General features: G+C 41.9%; 1 protein-coding gene across 1 annotated transcript in view; it reads left to right on the forward strand.

Moving 5' to 3' along the window:
- Positions 1-20,600, forward strand: part of slit2 (slit homolog 2 (Drosophila)) — an 87,227-nt gene that overhangs the window by 44,347 nt on the left and 22,280 nt on the right. Inside the window, 8 exon segments of the mRNA XM_020602110.1 lie at positions 12,658-12,729; positions 13,611-13,682; positions 14,574-14,645; positions 14,885-15,048; positions 15,526-15,661; positions 16,981-17,052; positions 17,254-17,325; positions 20,516-20,587. Coding sequence (XP_020457766.1) covers positions 12,658-12,729; positions 13,611-13,682; positions 14,574-14,645; positions 14,885-15,048; positions 15,526-15,661; positions 16,981-17,052; positions 17,254-17,325; positions 20,516-20,587 — 732 coding nt within the window.

Genomic DNA, 20,600 nt, shown 5'->3' on the forward strand with positions numbered 1-20,600 from the left:
ATGTTAATCAGTTTATGTGTATGCAAGCACTTTGGTGTCTGTGTGTGTCCATGTGAGTGTGTCCGTGTGGGTGGATATGTGTGTCACAGCTGTTCAATGCATTACCAACTAATATGACACTCCTGGTGCACCCATAAACACACACACATACACACCCTGTTAATCCAATTTAGCTAACAGCGGTAGCCTTCAAAAAGCACTCTGATGTGTTGGTGTTGTTGCTCACGCAGCGCCTCCTATGTCCCCGCTACAGGAATGTAACCTGTCCGAAGTCACTCATCGGGCTCCAACCTGAGCATTTTCTCTATATGTGGTACACAAACCTCATCGTGGACATTATAGCACAATGGGTCATATTTCAAAGCGAACAGCTCATGTTGTGCTGTGGTTAGTAAATGGAAAAGTGACATCACTCGGGTCTGAACTCGGCCGCAGCCAAAAGCTAAAGTGTCTGAACATGTCCGGTGGAAATGTGATGTGCTCTGCTAAATTAGCCATGGCTGGTCAAGATGTATGCGATCAAACACTGTGAGGAGAGGCTTGTCTGCTTATACAGGAGAGAGCTACTGTATTTCACACCAGACCACCAGTTAGGTCCATATCTGCCTTCTGGGTGTGAACACAAGAATCAGTATTACACAACTATACAAAAAAGTAGAATGTGTCTTATTTTCCATGTTAATTCACATTTTATTGAAGTAGAACAAGAGGTCTGGAATTTGAACAATGTTGGCAGCTTAGATAGCAAATACACTAACATTTGCTTGTACTGGCAGTTTCACAAGTTTTGTTTAAGAGCGAGATATCAGCACCCAGATATTTTACTTACTCTAAGTACAGTAAAAAGCTCAAGTACCATACTATAAAAATACTCTGAACTTGCTCAGAAGCTAATTGAAGATTTTGTGTTAGTTTTTTGTGATGAGCAGATTTAAATGCAAATGCCAAGTAGCTACAAAGGGTAGAGTCAATGTGTTTACTACAAATTGCAGCAGCATGAACAGAACAGCTCTTAACTGAGGAGAACAGTCTTCAGTGTAAAAGGATGATCACAGAGTTAAGAAAAAACACCAAAATCTTGCACTCAAGACAAATAATGTACTGGCACTGCTGGCAGAGAGCTGACTGTGTGACCATTGATGTCCAACATAAGCTTCATCCCCATTGAGGCACCAGATAACAGAAATAAGCCTTTTGCGAGGGCAGACAATAAATGTCATATAAAAAACATGCATGGTGTCTAGCTTAACACTTTGTGATTCTTCTTCCATAACATAAATCTAGTGGCACAAAAACTGTGTCCAAATAAAGGAAAGCTCCCAAACCAGGCAACAGAAAATGTAAAGACCTTTCACAGAATATATCATAAAGAGGTGAGCCATAATATCTGTTGACAATGTGCTGAATAAGGCGACTAGCAAGGAGTAAAGCAGAGTTCAGTGAGATCGTGGCATGAACAGAGGGAGCACGAGTAAACCGGGTACTGTGTGAACTGATTGTTCAGGCACATGACATCCACAGCAACTTGAGCAGTAAGTATGAGCTGTAGTGAGGAGGCAACATAGTGGAACACAGGTAGACGGTGTATCGCTGAAGACGGTTCGACAATGAATTGTGGATATGAGCAGGTACGTATGCAGGCAAACTGATGACAGTGAGTGGAGAGAGGTGTGTGTTATAGGCTGGTAAAGCTGAGGCTCTAGTCTAGGGACCAGGACAGGGTGTATCGCTGAAGACAGTCCGACAATGAATTGTGGATAGGAGCGGGTACGTATGCAGGCAAACTGATGACAGTGAGTGGAGAGAGGTGTGTGTTATAGGCTGGTAAAGCTGAGGCACTAGACTAGGGACCAGGACAGGAAATTCGCCAAAATAAGAGTCTTCAGCCAGAAGACCTGTTACTGGTGTATAAAAATGTAAACAGCATTTAAATCTTGTAGTGGGTGGAGGGGGACGCATTTGAAGTACTTCATATACTGTTGGATAATTTAATAAAATGATCACATTTCTGTATGTAAAATTAAGTAACTGCAGCTGTCAGATAAATATAATGGAGTAAAAAGTATATTTCCTTCTAGAAGTACCCAAATACTCAAAACTGTGATTATTTACCATACTTGAGTAAATGCACTTTAGTGCATCAGTGGTGGAAGACGCACTCAGATTGTTTACTTAAGTAAAAATACAATGAGAATTAATCTTTTTAAATCCAGTCACTAATATGGTGTAGTTTTTTTGTCTGTGACACCTAACATGTGCTTAGATGTATGTGTATATGCTTATGTGTGTATTTGCATGTGTGTGTGTGTGTCTGTGTACCGTCTGGCTGGTGTCCAGGAGACGTAATGGTCGGCACTGTTTGCTTTCATGGTCTGGCCTTCTAACCCACTGCTCATAGGAATGCAGAACACACACGCATACATACACACACACACACAGTAATTTAACTCACTTGAACACATATTATGTTTATGTAAAATGCAGCGCAAACACACAAAAAGCCCCAACGACCCATCAAGAAAGCTTACAAGTAGTTCGTATTATGCATGGCTTCTCATATTCACTGTTGGCAATGTGGAAATGGATCTCAGCTTTTGTTTGGAACTGTTTGCTCTCTTTCTTTCATTCCGTCTCCTTCTTCTTTCACCCCTCTCGCGCTTTGTTGTTCTCCTATCATTGTCGGATATTGTATTTATTTTGACACAGTCCAATAAACAGAAATTGTTCTCAGGCATGGTGTCTTTGCCAATAACTGCCGCATTTTAGCACCACGGTTGTGTGTGTGTATGTGCAGAGTGGACAGATGGTGCAGGACAGCTGGTCCAGAGTGACAAGTGTGTGTGACCCGAGCTTCTACGGTGGTGAAAGAAAGAAAGACAACATTGACGGAGAGGAACTATTTGAAGCAGAATATTTCAGCTAGCCTGTGATTGCCAGGAGTTGGCAAACAGAGGGGTGGGGGAGGTGATGTGATTTTGGGGGTGTCGGAGACATCTTGAATAGATTTGGAGCAAACCAGAGAAGGAGAGGTGCAGTAGTGATTTTAAAAAAGCAGAAACTATGACTTTCCGCCAGGTGTGTTTTTTGTTTTCAAAATCAGGTTTTAGATTTGCATTTTCTTTTGATTGCTACAAATGTTGGTCTTCCATCTTTTTGTCCTCCTCTCTAGCCCCCTTGCCTCTGCCTTCCTTTGCTCACCCTGTTCTCCCTCTCCGGTCTAAAAGTGCTGCAGGTGTTGGGTCAGATTCCGTAAACTGCCGGTCCCCCCTTAACCAAGCAGCTGACTGATAAGTCCCTCATTTTCCTAAACAGCCCTGAGTAGACGATTGATGAGAGGTTCACTCTCACACTGAGTTCAAATGAGAGGTGTCAGGGGAGGAAACACTTTCGGTCTCTAACATACACACAGAGACATACTGTGACATGCTCTAAAAGTGTCTGAAGGGAGAAATTTGATCTTGCCTCTGCTCTTAATGAACCAACGATGACCACCTCACTATTTGTCATTCTGTCTATACTGTAACTACAGTACATCTCCTCTCACATCTTTTATGCTGCATTTTGAGTTAGCACAAAACAAACACACACACTGAAAGGAAGCACAAAAAATGTGATGAAACACCTAAATGTTATACACTGGACTGAGGTGGATAAAGAGAACTTTTATCGAACAGATTTTAGATGTTTCAACCAAACAAATTATATTTATTCCTGGCAGAATAAAGGAGGGTCTACACTGATGCTGGTTTGGTCCTTTTTATAGGCCTACAGAACAGTGTGCTGGAAAACGGGTGCAATAATCCTGCCTGGAATGGGTCATGTAGAAGGACTTTTAATTCAGCAAAGGGGTTTTGGCTGACACCATTGCTCCCCATTTTGGCTGACTGACACCATTAAACACTGAAAACCTAAAAATGTCATGATTTTAAGCCAAGTCCAGGAGTTATACATAGTGTCTTTAAAAGGCCTGAGGAAATGCGCCTTGTAGTTTGAAAGCCTCTGATTTAATGTATTCCCTCCCCTGAGGAAATGCGCCTTGCAGTTTGAAAGCCTCTGATTTAATGTATTAGCATGCTAATGAAAAGTAAAGCTGAACCTGACTGGTGAAGCTGATCATCTCTCTGTATATCTGTGTGTGTGGATGTGTGCGTGTGTCTACGTGTGTGTGTGTGCATACCTGAGGTGGCCTCAACGGCACGTCACTCCAGGCTGCTGGGTAAACACAAGGAAGGAAAGACAAAACCGCACAGTGCTGAACTAGGAGATGTGTGCCTTGTGTTGTGTGTGAAAGTGAGTGAGTGAAGGAAGTGTGTATGTCACTGTCTGTGCCTGTCTTGTCATGGTTTGTAAACTGTGAATAATGACACCAGAGTGAGTAAGTCATTGCCACTGCCGTATATTGCCATTACACACACGCACACACACACACATTTTATGCCTCTTTCCATGGATATGCTACATAACCCCTCATTCCTGATGTACAAACACACAAACCTGACCACAAACCATCTCTTCCAAAGTGCAGCTGTCAATCACAACGAAAATATTCTTAGAGGGAAAAACTGACCTGTATATTTAATAGTTGTTAAATAGTTTATGAGCTGTTTAGATGTTTATTTTGATGTTGTCTCTGACTGTTTCTTTACCACATTGAGCTGCTCACAACAGCAGATAGGCTGATAGCTTTTAATGAATATGTTTAATGGCATGACACAGAATAATACTATGCAGATAAAAGATGGCGCCTTATATGGTCGGGCTCACTTTCTCTCCGCTCTCTCCCCAAACCTAAATGGTTTACTTTTAATCCAATACTTCTGGTCATCTAACTGAGCTGTGTGACAGATGAATATAAAGAATGAATGATTGATGGATGGATGAAAAGACTGATGCACTGACTGAGTGATCAGTGGAATTGTGCAGCAGCTGATGGATGAAGCAAACTGTGCAGGAGAAAAATAGATGGAAAAGCTAAGTCTGAAAATAACAGAGGATTGTTGGGCACCAGATTGATACATTATCCACTAGTGACAGGTTGTTTTTTTTGTGAGACATTGGAGTTTTTAAATGGAAAAGACACTAAGGGAGGAGGCTGCTTCAGCTTATTGGATCATGGTGTTTGTGGCAGATCAGTTCAAAGATGTGGGTGAAAAACTTTCTGACATGGCAAAGGATAGATTGACTGGGGTGCACACACACACAGAATGAGAGAGAGGGAGAGAGATGCAAAAAACTCACATAAATAGACCCAGACATGCGTCCACGTGCTGTCGCTTTCTATTTATCGATTCTATTTATTATTGTATGGTAATATAGGAGGCAAACAGGAAAAGGATATGATGTCACTGACCAAGAGTTTGTGGTACCAAGTGGTCTGGCAACACATCCAGCAGTGGTCATTTTAGCTGTGGTGTGTGAGTCTGTGTCTACATCTTCTGTGTGTTTTGGACACTCTTCCAGTCAAAGACTGCAATAAATTTGGTCATAGTGCTGAGCTGGTTTTAAAATTCACACGCACACACACACACACACACACACACACACACAGTCTATCTGTCATAGGCGGTGTGTAGGTGTTAGAACTGGGGTTATTGACTCGTAGAGACGGAGACAGCAGCGAGCACCGAGCGAACACTCTGCTATCGCAATACGATTAATACTGTCTGGCTGATGGATTAGACTCATTACACAGGGAGCAGGGCAAAGGAGGGTGGAGAGGATGTGAGAGAGAGAGAGAAGAGCGGGAAGGGAAGGGAAGAGAAGACAGAAAAGAAAGAGGAAAGTCAGGGATTAAAGGTGAGAGAAATGAGGGAGAGGAATGTTGAGAAAGAAGTGAAACTTAGGGAGAAGAATGGGCTGCACAGACAGCGGGGGGGGGAGGTCTAAGACATGACACATGAAATCTTTAGGTTCGTTCACTTCTTCTGTGCTTAAAATATCAATAGAGGATGGGGAAAATTGAATTTTTAGAAATCAATCATACTTTTTTTCTATGTGTAATGACGCTTGACAGTGTAACCACACCAAACAACATCTAGAAAAGAGAAGCAGCCAAAATGACCTGTGGCGGATGCTCAGAGCCTAGTCACAGAATCTACTTACAATTATTCGATATAGTCACCTAGCAAGAAATCGCGCCAGGGCCTTTTTTATGTTTCAAAGTTTTACTGATGTGTGTTCCCTCTTCAGACACAACAGAGCAACACTGATTCAGATATCAAATTTATTAAGACAAATATATCAACATTGATAACTTATCTTGGTCCGCTAGGTAGTTTTATGAAAAGGGGGGTTGCATATAATAGTACTGTACATCCTGAAATTATTGCAGAAAGAAGACTGATGCTTTCTAAGCAAGAGGAGCACAGGTGCACAGTATGACCAACGTTTTTGTTGAGGCAGCTTTAAATCTAAATATCAATATCAGATGTTTAAACCATGTTCCCATTAATAAGTACTTCTGTGTTTCCTCCTATGCAATTACTGCATTACTGCAAACCACTATTTCTTCTGTGTGTGTGTGTGCACAACAGCTGTATTCCTCACTTGTCTATAATTACACGTGTAAACATTTCTGATGATGTCATGGTCCTAGACTGCTGACTAATCTGTTCCTTAGGTGGAAAGCAACAGAATCAGTCTGGTTTTACCCATGTACACACAGACATACTGTACATAATCCAGCTTTGATATTTTAAAAGTTAACCCCCCAAAAAAGATGTCTGCAGATTATGGTGTTTCCTCAGCAACAAGAAACTTGTGCTACAAGTTTGGCAAGAGGCTTACAGCTGGCTTTGTTAGGAGCTCACTACACAACCATTGGTAGCTGAATGGAAAGAGCAGGAGCTATTTATGTAGGAAATCAGTAGGCAGAATATTCTGTAGCATTTCTTCAAGAGCAATCATCTTGGCTTCCCTTTTTGCATTCAGTGTCTAAAGAAGGAAGTGCTGCAAAATAATAATAAAAAAAAACAACAGCAAGAAAAACAAGCCAGCTGTTACCACAAACTGATCAGGCTCACAAAGGCAATATACACACACACACACACACACACACACCATGCAGATTGTCAACCTGACCACCAGACAGGCACACTCACGCACACACAGGGGACATCCTCTCTGCCAAGTCAAAATGTCCCCTAGGTGTCCACCCTAGCCCTGTAACCATAGCAACCCTCTTACCTGGCATTTAAAGTATGTGTATGAGACGTGATGGAGAATAAGGGAGACAGACAATGGAAAGAGAGGGAGGTAGACTGCAGATCTGTCATTCACAAGCAAAGTCAATATCAGTTTAAAAGAGAGCAACTGAAGGAAGAGGCTGGAGGAGGAGGCTGTGTGTGTGTGGGAGGTGGGTGTGATTCTGCATAATAACTTAATCATGTTGTGCATGTTAAGTTTTAAAATTCTGCTACCCAAGATTTCCAGGATACATGTGGAATTAAAGCCAGAGACCGTGCAATTCACCATCACACACACGTTCCTCCAGATTCACAGGTGCCAGTGTGTGCCCAGGGTGTTCAATCATCTTCGGCATTGTCTTCAGCGAGCCTCCTCTCTTGCCTCTCCTTCCCCCTCTTCAGCTCCTCTCTTTTCTTTGGGAGTCTTTCTCCTCCTAATTGCTCACAGAAGTGTGATCTTTGGGGGTCCACTTCATGGCATTGCTCCTTGAATTAGCTGAGGGATTGAAGGATACACACACATGCACACACTGAATCCCACACTTTTTCGCTGACCATCCCGTCCTCAACTGTCCGCTATGAAACCTGACAAACACCCAGCATTCTGTATTCACATTTTTCTATCTCTTCCCCACTTTGTCTTTTTTTTTCTTTTCGACTCCTTCCACCTCCTTCTTTGCCAGTTCACACATTCATATACTTAATAGGATTAAAGTCTCCAAAAGGGAGTTGAACAAGATGATTAGTTTACTACTCTGCCAAGTCTGACCCCCCTCCCCATCCCAGTTTGCTGGATCTGGGAAGAATGTTATGGCAGTAGGCCTTGTACAAAAGATGTTCAGAAACTGTATAACAGTAGGTGAGAGAAAGAGTCTGGGTGTGTGTGTGTCCAGTGTGAGACGGAAAGAGCGCAGAGGAGGGGAAGGATGAGGGGTGCATGTGTGAGAATTGAGTGCTGCTCTTTCATGCCCAGGTCTTCTTAGACACGCAGGGCGTCAAAAGCCCCTCTCAGTCTGAATAGACTCTTTAGAAAAGCAGCACTAAGCTCTTAACACTAAAGACCTGACTCTGTCTCTCACATACATCCTGGGCCACCAGAGGTGAGAAAAACAGACAAATGAGGACGGTCAGAGGAGGGAAAGATTATATCCACTATGATACTGTTCACAGCGAAACTCCTAACAGGTACATTTCTTCTTCAAACAACAAAATGTGCATCACAGACATGTAGCATCTGATAGAAATGGGACAGAAACATCATGGGACTGTTGAGTCTCTGCCGGTTACGCCTCTGTTGTGGCCTCTCCTGCTGTCAGTGATCACCTATAGTGTGTTTAACGCTGCTTTTGATGCTGCGCCGGTCACTGCAGCTGTGAACATTTAGTAGAGATGTATGTAAGAGTCCACATGTTGAAACGTCTTTGAGCATGACACCAAACCTCAAATTGCTACTGGTCAAGTCAGAACATTGCATGGTATGCATCAGTATGTGTGTGTGACTGGTTGACTGTGAAGTAAAATGTGAAGAATCTGGCTTTGATAAAAGAACTACAGCAATTTCCCATATATCATCAGCAGTGTATAACATTGTGAGCGGATTTAAGTCTGTTTTTCTAATTACCTAAAGTGTGCGGTCAGCTGTCAATGTCCAGCAGTCTGTCTGGTTGTGTGTGTGTGCGCGCTCATGTGCCTTCTTTCAAAAGGTTCCTAACTTAGCAGCATGATATATTCCTATGTGGCTTTAATACCTCTGGCCCCTTCAAGGAAAAAAACACGCACGTACACACACACGTACACACACAGGGCTCAGCAGGGAGCCTCTTTTAATGAAGGGTGGCCTCCCAGTTTAGGTGCAGGGGCAGAGGTGAGGGGTTAAATCCTTGGGAAGTCCAAAAACAAAACCAATTTAGGAGAAGAGGAAAAGACACATAAAGAGGGATGAAAATGGAGAGGTGCAGGGAGTTAAGGTCACAGAAGGAAAGAGAAAGAGAGGTAAAGCAGTGGGCGGGACATGCACCAAATGATTTAACTAAAGATGAAACTGAATCAGGTGTTTTGGCACCAAACTGAGGAAGAAAATCCACTCTTAAATCCCTAAGAAGTCAATTTCCTAGTTGGGGTAAAACTTACTATTCACCCCCTCCTCTCTCGCTTGCTCTCTCTCTGGTGGTCTGAGTGATGAATGGGGTTTCAAGTGGCACCTCCTTAAAAGCCCCACACTAACCCAAACTGCCAATCTCGTGTATGTCTGTGTACATGTGTGCATGTTTGCATGTGTTTGTGCTGTCTCTCTTTCTTGCTGTAGATCACAGGGACAGAGAGACATAAAAAAAATCTATTTTTAATCATCTTAGTGCTCAAGCACATAAATGTATACGTCAAACACACATGGAGCATAGGTGCAACTTCCCCTTATACAGTCTGCTCCCATTATATCTGCTTATGCTGTAGAAATCAGTCAAATCTTAATGTGTCACATGTGAGAACTTGACAGTTTGTATGTTTGCATTTTAAGCTGCACACTCACTTCACTGTAACCAGCAGCCCATGATCAACTATTCTGCACTCACTTCACTGTAATAACCAGCAGCCCATGATCAACTATTCTTTGCCAGGATGTGTTTATACACACACTTATTAGCTTTATACAGCACACTTATTGGGGGGGGGTCAGTGTCTTGCCCAAGGACACTTCGACACATGGACTGCAAGCACTGAGATTCGAACCTTCAACTTTCCATTTGGGAGATGACTGCTCTACCCACTGCACCACTAATGAGAGAGGTGGAGCTGTGTGTGTGGTATTCATTGTGAGGACCAGCTTGAGTTTTATACCATGGTACTGAGGGCATTTTTGGAGGACACGTTAGTCACTTGTCACTGTCTTACATCCCTTCAAAGGGCTGGTTGAGGGTTAAAAATCTGGTTTTGGGATTCGGGCTAGAGTTATGTTCAGGTTAGGGTCAGGCCCTATGGAATGCACTATGGACAAATATATGTGTGTGATCTAGTATTATTCTTGTTGTTGGGATGTAAATCTGCTTACACAGTCACTTTGCAGGGACTCGATGTGCTTACAGCGACAAAAAGGAAGTCTCCAAAACGTAAATCATAACATTTTAGAGTGATGACTTATTTCAGGTTTAGGGTGAGGTTGGGTTTAGGCAAGTTGTTTTTATTTGTAAGGTTAGGTGAGGCCTCCAGGAAATGATTGTAAATCAATGTTATGTCCCCTGAAGTTATGGACACAACATGTGTGTGTGTGTGTTGGGTTAAAAAGCACTTTCAGTGTATTTATTTGGTTTTAGAGTTCCAGCGGTTAAAGCAGCATGGCTGTTGTCCAAACCCCCCTGGCCCTGTAAAAACAGTATCAGGATACAGTCTATTTGACTCAGACCAGCCGCTCCATGTGTGTATCTGTGTGTGCATATGGATGAGAAGAAACACACATGTGTTTGTATTAGGTGTGTGTAGAACAGCAAAGGTGTAGCCTCTTTTTCATCTACCACAAAGTCGCAATCCAGGTTCTTCGTATCAGACAGCACTGAAACCCACTGTGACATTGCCATGCGCTGGAATGTACAGGTGCACATGTATGGTTGTGTGTGCCTACATTGTATGAAACTGAACTGATATTAAATTTAGTCAAAACTGTCTTTCAATTGACTTTCAGCTGATCCTTTCATCAGAGCATTGTAGTTTTTATTATAGTTGCAAGATTTCATTGATTTATCACAAGAAATTGACAGACTGACAGCCAGTTTTCAGGCTGATGCATGGGTGAAAAGAGATGACTGGGAACTGCTGCATATAACTTCCCAGCCATATCTCCCTCCTGTCTATAAGAAAGTAGATAGCACATTTCTTTTGAGAAAAAGTACTTTCATTTATATAATGTTTCAGAAGCTTTATAGGTACTACTGTATGTTCTTCATGGTCAGTCAGTATAGATGCAGAATGTCTGTAACTTTGCTAATAAGCTAAATTTAACAGAGTTCCCTGTATTTTTGGTGCACCTGCTGTCTCATCTACTAATTAAAAGTATGCACCAGCCCACCTTCCCATTGGATTGGAGGATACAGAGGCGTGCACTTTTACTGTTAGTTAGTTTTGTAATTTGAGGTGGACTTAAAGGCTACAGAAGACAGTCCCAGAGGACAAGGACAAACCAACTCAAGGTTATCAGTCTTGTAAACACATCACTTTGTAATTCTTGTTTATTCTTGTCACGATACTGGCAGCACTGATTATATATGATCACAGTCATGGGAATGTGAGGAATGTGGCTGGCCATTAGCTGTTAGCCGATTAGCATGGAGGAGGTCACAGTGGCTGAGTCGGGGTCAAGAGCTAGAAGGTCAACAGTGAAAGGTCAATTAGTTTGTCTGGAACTTTGGTCTGCATTGGCAGCAAATGACACACACACACACACTATCAAGCAGCATAGTGAAGTTTAAAATGTTCGATATTTAAAATGTTGGGATGATGAGCTTGATTTTTTTAATTTTGTATTGCATAACACATCTGCATCTTCCAGATAGCGGATTGCATTCTCATATCTCTGCTTTACATTACTTTATACATATATATTTGCCTGTGTGTATGTGAATGTGTTTAACACCTCATTTCATGTAACTATTTCAGGTGCATCCTTCAACAGCTCTGTGCGTGTGTGTGTGTGTGTGTGTGTGTGTGTGTGTCCTTCTCTAAATCAAGTTGCTATACCAACCAGTGCCAGCCAAGCATGTGTTTCTCTTGGCTACAGGTGGTGTATTTAGACTATGTGAGGCACCTGTTCATGTATGTGACTGTATTTATGTACTTGTGTGTGTGTGTGTGTGTGTGTGTGTGTGTGCAGAAACATGGATTGCCACATAATGACTGCATGCCAGTGGCTGTAGTAAATTTAGCGTGTTTTGTTTTAGCTGTATTCCAAGCTTAGTTAAAGTGGCTGAAAATGAAATCTCTGTAAACCCCAGTGCTCATACTCACATATCCGTCACTCACTCCTTGAAAGTGTGGGTGGGGGTGGGGGGGTCCGAAGGAGAGGGAGAGATGAGTGGGAGTGATGAGAGGAGGAACAGAAAGCTCTGAGGGAAGCAGATGTCGTTAGTGCCCCCTACAGGTTATTTAAGCATTTAAAACCTCTTTTACCTGACTTGGATGGATGTTCAAAGCAGACAATTGAATTGCGTCTGGCTCTTGATACGTGGCCACTTGTCAGAGGAAGCGTTTTTTGTGTCACTGGGAGATGAATAGAGACAGCTGATTATATTTGGCAAAGGAGCACTCTGTGTGCAAGGCACTCAATTTTTCAGATGATCTGTCTGGCTCTAAAGTTCCCCTGCTACATTGTGGTGATTACATCAAGTACTTGTGCTGCAAAGCAAGTGGCTCCGTGACAGCCTGGCTTAATTCTCTGACACTTTATTTTTCTCCCTCCCTTCTTCTCTATGTCTTTCTCTCTGCCCAGTGATCTCAGTGAGAACCAGATTCAGGGGGTTCCAAGGAAAGCCTTCAGGGGAGCTGTGGAGATCAAGAACCTGTAAGTGGGAAATTTGGCTATACTTTTTGTGTGTGAGAGTGTCTGTGTGCATGCACATCTGTCACTTGCTTTTCACTGTGGTTACAAATGTGTGCAACCCCTACAGTATGTGCCTTTGCATCAATATTTTATTGTGTTAAATGTCATGTGCCTCCTGCCTGTTGTATTGACTGGCACCACTGCTTGTTAGCAGCTGTGTGTGTGAGCATGTGTGCTGTGGATGTCACATCAGTGGCATTTGTGTTGTTTTCCCATTTTGTTTAGCCTCAGTCATAGTTATGATGATTGAAGATAATTGCTGGTCATTTTGTAGGTAGTAATTGCCCAGCAGTAATTCTATAAATATGGATTTTTGCAACAATTTCACAGCGTCCTGGGTTTTTTTTTTCCCACATCGGATATTTTTTAAATGCCTTGCAATTATTGTAAAAGAGCAGGGTAGCATGCATGCCTGTGTGTGTCAGTGTGTGCATTAGTATGCAAGTGACAGCACATGATTTACTGTCCTTATGTCTTAATTAAATAGTTTCAGCAAAGCAATTCTGTGAAAGAGAGAGAGGGAGCGAGAGAGAGGGGAAATAGGTAAAGAGCAGCGCATACAAATTAGACGTCAGATAGAAGAGAGCAGGAAGCGGGAATGGATACAGAGATAAATAGGTTGAGAAGTGCATCTACAAAGAACAAAGAGCTCAGGAGACAGAAGTAAAGTAGAAGAGAAAGAATGTGAGTGGTGATGACTTTGGCCAGGGGAGTTGGTGCAGCTTCTTCTGTAGCTGGCTGTCTGGCTTGAATTTCACATGAAGATATGTTGTAAGACATCTTTAGAGCTTCCCTTTTTCTTTCTTTTGTGTGTGTGTGTGTGTGTGTGTGTGTGTGTGCAGCCAGTTGGACTACAACCACATCAACTGTATTGAAGATGGAGCTTTCCGAGCTTTACGTGACCTGGAAGTACTGTGAGTACCTGTTTGTTCAGTCACTCTGGTAGGAACAGCAGAGGACCGGTGAATGATGAACACTAACACCAGCAGGATAAGGAACAGTTAATATCCTTGTCGACCTTTGAAAGACTGCATTGCCTGTGCAGGTTTGAATAAGGAATGACACTTAATGCCTGGTTCTGTGGCTTTACTGTCACTGTGTAATTCATTAACAAGGTCACCGTGTCATTAGTGCCACTGAACAACCCCCCCGCTCTGCTGACAAGCTTGTTGATGTTTTTGACAGATATTCATTTTCAGTGTGATGGGAGGCCCATGCATATTGCTTTGATTTCAAAGTCAATAATTATTTTACATGGAGCTGCTATTTACATTTCACAATTCAAATCTGCAGCTAACACAGAGTGCATACACAGGTCAACTCTAACCTACATTTGTGACTTTCACAGAGACCTGCCATCAAATGCACAAAATCTTGTTTCCTTAAATAAATAAGTGTTTTTTTATTGTTTTATAAAGGATTCAGAAATGCTCATTTTTGGTAGGTTACCAAAAATTTTCAGTCCTATTTATGCCAACATACCAAATGTTAACTGTGTAACTTCATCAGTTGCCTTAGTGAACTGTCACTAAGGCGTAAAGGCATCACATTTTAAAGCCCTGTCTGAAAACAACAAGCTGCAGGCTCAGCTGGTTTTAATCAAATGAGACTCAGTTAACAAGTACTGTAGGGGACAAACAAGATTCTAGCTTTAAAAAATTAACATGAAATGACAGTTTTGGTTAAAAATTACACTGATTACATGCAGCAGGTCTGTACCCTGCTTTGCTGACCAAGCTGCTCCTACTTGTTCCTGCACAGTTCAGTGAATTTATATGGCATTGTGTTTTTCACTCTCCCCTCAGAACCCTCAACAACAACAACATCTCCCGACTGTCCGTGGCCAGTTTCAACCACATGCCGAAGCTCCGGACCTTGTAAGTAGCATTCAGTACACATTACTGTCCTGAGGGGGAGAATTCCTCTCTGGGCAACTGATTGATTAATCTGTACTTGCACCTCTCCCTGCTCAACCCACCCTGCTCCTGTCATTCCTCCTCCCCCCCACCTGTTCTTGCTACTTGTCTGATCCCCCCCTTTCTTGCCACATGCTCCTCGCTCCCTCTTCATGCTTTTCCTCCTCTTCTCCTCTCCTCCTGCCTCCTCTCTCCCTCAGTCGCCTGCACTCCAACAACCTGCAGTGTGACTGTCACGTGGCCTGGCTGTCAGAGTGGTTGCGACAGCGCCCCCGTCTGGGTCTTTACACTCAGTGCTTGGCCCCTCCGCACTTGAGGGGGCACAACGTGGCTGAGGTGCAGAAGAAGGAGTTTATCTGCACAGGTAGGTTGAGAGGCACAAAGGTGTGATGTGTGTTAGCTTTGTTGTGTTTTTTGTGACTTATGTCCACTTGCTGTTTTACGATGGCAAACTATTTTCTTGCTTTTTTTTCTTTTGCTTTTTCTTACTGTCTTTTGTACATGCTTTTCAAGATGGTGATGAAGGCAAGTAGTCATCTTCTATTACTTGACTTTGCTTCAGTTTCACACACTGAATTTACTGGAATATGGACTGGTTCTTTTTTTTCTAAAATATTTTATTTAAAAGAGCACCTAATGCAAGAGTACAAAGTAATGCTGCATATAGACAAGGTCTTGTTTAGTGTCAGTGTCTCTTACCTGCACACTTGCTGTGCACTGGCTGCTGTTTCAAACTTTGCTGTTCTTTACTGAATTCTTTCAGCTTCTTCTTCGCCTTTGGGATTTACACCAAGCATAACCTATTATTCATGGATAACTCTGGCCCCCTGTCTCTGTGTAGGTCACCAGTCATCATCTTCCTCCTGCAGTGTGTTACAGTGCCCAGAGTCTTGCACCTGCAGTAACAATATTGTGGACTGCAGAGGGAAGGGACTTACAGAAATACCCACCAACCTGCCTGAAACCATTACTGAGATGTAAGGAACACACACACACACACACACACACACACACACTTTACCCAAATGCATTTACATGCACTCTTGCACACAAACTCCTGCATGCACACTTGGGCAGTGATATTTTTCTCTTTCCTCTTTCACTGTGCGTCTCTCTGTTTTCCTGCTTTGTCTCCTTCCACCTTTCTGTTTCATTACTTCTCTTTCTCTCTGTGCAGTGGAATAAAACTAAACATCTGTGAAATGAGAAAGCCGGGTCACGCTGCTCTTCCCTGCTTATAAAGAAAATAAAGGGATGAGGGAGGAAGAACTGAAAAATTAATCTGAAGGGCAAGACAGATTGTATCTCTACCTAAAAGGGGGCATCAAGAAGCAAGGACAGATCCGAGTCTGTAGATTTAAAGTGACAAAGCAGAGGTAGAGACTTTAGACCTGAACTTGAGGCAGACTTAAGTCATATATGACTCGAGACATGCTCTGTTCTTAGAGTTGACTTGAGTTCTGGTCTTTTAAAATTCCATAGCGTAAAGCAGGTCTACCATAATCACATGTGGTGACTATTTAAAGTCTAGGACTAACCATTGAAAGGAAACTGTTCAACAAAGCTTCAAATGGGAAATGTTAAAGTTTTGCGTCCATTTGCATCAATGAACTTCAGACTTAACTTGAGACCTGCTTTGACAAGACTTGAGCTTTGGTGTGGACCTGTCTTGACTGACTTGAGACTTGACTAAAGACATTCTTTGTCGAGATGTGGACGTCTCTCAACTGATTTAAGACTTGGCATGACTTGTCTGAATTGATTTGGTACCTGACATGGACAAATGTCGATTGCCTTGAGACTCTGACAAGACTTGACCTGACCTGGAAATTTTTAAACCATAATACAATGCAATACAATACAGCTCCTGGGTGTCCGGTGAAACATTTTAGTATGGAAGAGGAGTGGAACATTAACATTGAGCACAGCAAATTAAAAACAAATTCCTTTAAGGGAAATGTTTCCCAATTAAATGGTTGGTTTGCAGATCATGTTCCGCCTCCTTTCTTGTCACAGTGACTGAACATGTGAAATGTTTAGAGAGACGTTGTTTAGTTCTGTCTTTCTCTTTTGTTTTCCCCCTCCCACTGTCTGACTGTACACATGTTGGAGAGGGCAAAATATCAGAGTAATGTCGCCAGACTTTGGCACAGGTCATCAAAGCGTCTTATCTGGAAACTTTCCCTTTAGCCAGAGCCCCCGTAAATGAGCAGCAGTCAGTGATACAGCAGAGATAGCTCTGTGATAAGGGAATGTTAATGTTGCTCCTCAATGGCCTGTGTATGTTTGGTTCCAGACGACTGGAGCAGAACGCCATCAAGGTGATCCCAGCTGGGGCCTTTTCTCCTTATAAGAAGCTGCGTAGGATGTGAGTAGATGAAGGAGATATATTTGTTGTGCACCCTGATGACCTTTGATGTCAACCATCCACAGTAACTTCTGTTCCTGTTCTGTTTGTGGCTTATGTTGACCTTTGTGTTTCACTATCTGTTTCTCTATCACTGACTCTGTCTGTGGTTCTATGATGCTCTGTGTCTTGTTTCCTTTTTTTATGGTATGCTCCTCACAGAGACTTGAGTAACAACCAGATATCTGAGCTGGCCTCAGATGCCTTCCAAGGTCTGCGCTCCCTCAACTCTCTGTGAGTATCATGTGATATGTTTGTATAGAAGATGTAGTTTACACAGAGCATTACAATGCAACCCTTTGAATCTCAGAATATCAGACTGTTTCAGAATCTGTTAAACTCACCATATTTATTGTTGGACATGCAGTAATATACAGTACTTTTTTGTTTTAGTAGTTTTAGCTTGTTACTTCTAACTAATCACATACAGTTGTAACCTAGCATTATACTTCTAAGACTAAGAGTTTGCATAAGGTGAGTGGTGTTTTTCCACCAACACAGGTCAGCCCACTTTAATCAAGCTAATCCAGCTGGGCATGGGTTGGCCTCCATTTCCATCTGTTTCTAACAGCAGTGGGTATTCATACTTAGTCAGGCCCTGCTTCTGCCCAGGGCCAACTGGGGCTGAGCTCCACCTTCCACAGGACCAGCTCATCAAGACACGATTGGCTGAAACATTGCACCGAAGGAAAGTCCTTAACCAACATTCACTTTATATCCCTTACTTCATTGCAGCAAGATCTGAAAATGGAGTCCTTCACTTGGTCTTCTGATGAGGGGTTAAGACAAGAACCAAGGGCTCCATGTTGCAAGCTAGTATCATCACCCCCACACGCTTGCACCGCCCCCACGCGGTCAAGATGTGGAAGATAATGCATTTTACAGTGCAGTGGAAACACAACCACACAGACACAGAAGCAGCTCAGCACGGCTTCTGGATTAACGCCAGTCTCAGATGCTAAAACCTGCTCTGTTCTGCATTTTTGTAACTTTTGAAAAATTTACCCCAAATCGACTGTTTGTTCTAATTACTGGCTAAGGAGAGGGTTTGTTAAAATCTGTCTGCTCATCTGACTGCCTGCGTTTCCTTCCCTGTTGGGCCTCTTATCTCATTTCTATGGCTAAAATAATGGCCAGATCTATGAAATTTAAAAAAATCAGAACTAAAATAATCTTTTAATTGTAGCCTCACATTTGCAGTATAAGTAAAATAAATGTGCCAAATGCCAGATCAATTCATCATGCTTTTTTGGAGAACTGCGGTGTTGCCGGCTTCCACTCGGGCCTGAATCTCACGTTGGACCATCTTCTGTGCATGTGAAGCTTATGGACTGGAGATGGAGAGCGGAGCAGAAGAGGGAGTGAGGGAGTTATTTCATGAAGGAGTTATATTAAGGTCTCGCCTCTCCAAAGTCAATAATTCATAAATGCTGAATTGCTGAATGGAGGCTTCTGCCACCTCATTACACATTTACCAGAGAGAGAGAATGAGACACTCACATTCATGCTGACACATCACATACAGTATGGCTTTCATATTATGTTGCACTGTGTGCTCACTGTGTGTCAGATTGGTTAGAAAGGAGGTGAATAAGCTATTGATTATATCTGGTTATATATTTTATGTATGTGTGTGCATTTGTGTGAGTACGTATATGTGTTGCCGTGCAGAGCAATACTTGCTGATGTGTGTGAGAGATGTAAACGAAGCGTCCAATACCTACATCATGTGTTTCCCAACCTCACATCTCTCGGGGACAGCCACTCAGCACAGTGAAATAAAAGCCAAACACATGTCTAAAACACATGTGTTTAGACTGCCTACGCACACAGCTCAACTCAGCGTGGAGTGCAAAGATGACTGATAGCTCCGTGTGTACGTGTGCGTGTATGTGTGTGAGCATCTGAGGTATTTGTTGGGCAAGGCAGTGGCAGTCTCAGCCTTGATCTGTTTGTGTATGTAATCTAATGTATTTATAAAAAGTGTTTCCCTGATAACAGCGTACATTCTTCACACTGTAGCCACAGCCAGATTTATGGTGGGTTTTTTTTCACTGTGACATTTAGATGAAAACTCTTCATAACTCATTATATTTTATTGACATGGGTGTTGACATAAAGCCAGGCGCTGGCACAAAGTCAGTGTTTTTGCTTGTAGTGTGGAAAAGATGATCTTATCATTCCTGATTGAGCTCTTATTTTCTTTTTTTTTTATTCACTGGATGTTTTTGTGCTCTCTCTTCAGTAGAGAGCCAGATTCCCAGCCTCATAGTTTTGAGCTGCGTTCATGTAATGTCAACAGAATTGGACGATCTATGAAACCTCGCATTTTGCCAACCTGGAAGCGTTCAAGACTGGTTCCAAGATAGTTCCACCCATAATTAGACTATGTTTGACATTTTCATTACATTAGAGGTGGAAAATAAGTTAGACAAGTGTTGAATTTAAATACAATTTGTTTCAGAGGGAAATGTACTTTTCATTATGCAACATTTATTTGACATATTTAAAAAAACATTTATTTACATATTTTATTTTGCATTAATTACTACTTACTTGTAGCACTTACTTTTCAGGGTAAGATTTTACGTAACCATCAAATGATTAAATAAAATATGATGCATTATTATAGATTAAACTTCCCAACAGCATAGAAAGTAGTTAGTTCCCCTTGATCAACATTAAAGTGCCAATTACATATTAATACATCAATACTGATCCAGTAGTATAATATAGTACTAGCATTGGTCATTTTGCATAATAAATATGTTTAATGTTGATACTTTAAACACATTTGGTTGATAATACTTGGCAGGACTTTTTACTTGTAGTGGACTATTTATAAATAAAGTATTTGACTACTTTTTCACCACTTTTGTTATGTGACACATATTCAGAACATAATGGGTTCATCAGGAAGTGAAACCAGAAAAGAGCATATAATATTTTCTGTTAGCTGTATCATATTTATTAGTGTTAATATTGGGTGTAATTAGATGTAACTGCTGGTGATGGAGCCTTTGTAGCCATTTACCCACAGATTTGACATGTCTACATTTTGTAAGTAGAGCAGAGATATTGTTACTCTCAGACACTACTGATAACTTACAACTTTCCCACAGGCTGCTTGTAATTAGTCTGCTACAATATGACATGAACCCTGTCAAGACTCACAGGAGCCACATTTGTTGAGCACTAATAAAATGTTAATTTCATCTTAGATAAAACTTGCTCACTTGAGCTCATGTAGTACTGTAGTAGATTTTTATTTAGCTTAGAACTTAGGCAATAATCCCCAGGAACATTTTACAGGGTTGTGAGGATAGGGTTTGGCTCTGGTGTATGCTGAGTGTTAATATTGACAATACAGCTGCATCATATGTGTGGGCTCTCTCAACAACAATATGGTGTTTGTTTTGCACAGGGTGCTATATGGAAACAAGATCACTGAGATTTCCAAAGGACTCTTTGAGGGACTGTTTTCTCTGCAGCTATTGTGAGTACACAAA

Source organism: Monopterus albus, unplaced genomic scaffold (assembly GCF_001952655.1).
Source record: "Monopterus albus unplaced genomic scaffold, M_albus_1.0 scaffold54.1, whole genome shotgun sequence".
NCBI classification, from domain to species: domain Eukaryota; kingdom Metazoa; phylum Chordata; class Actinopteri; order Synbranchiformes; family Synbranchidae; genus Monopterus; species Monopterus albus.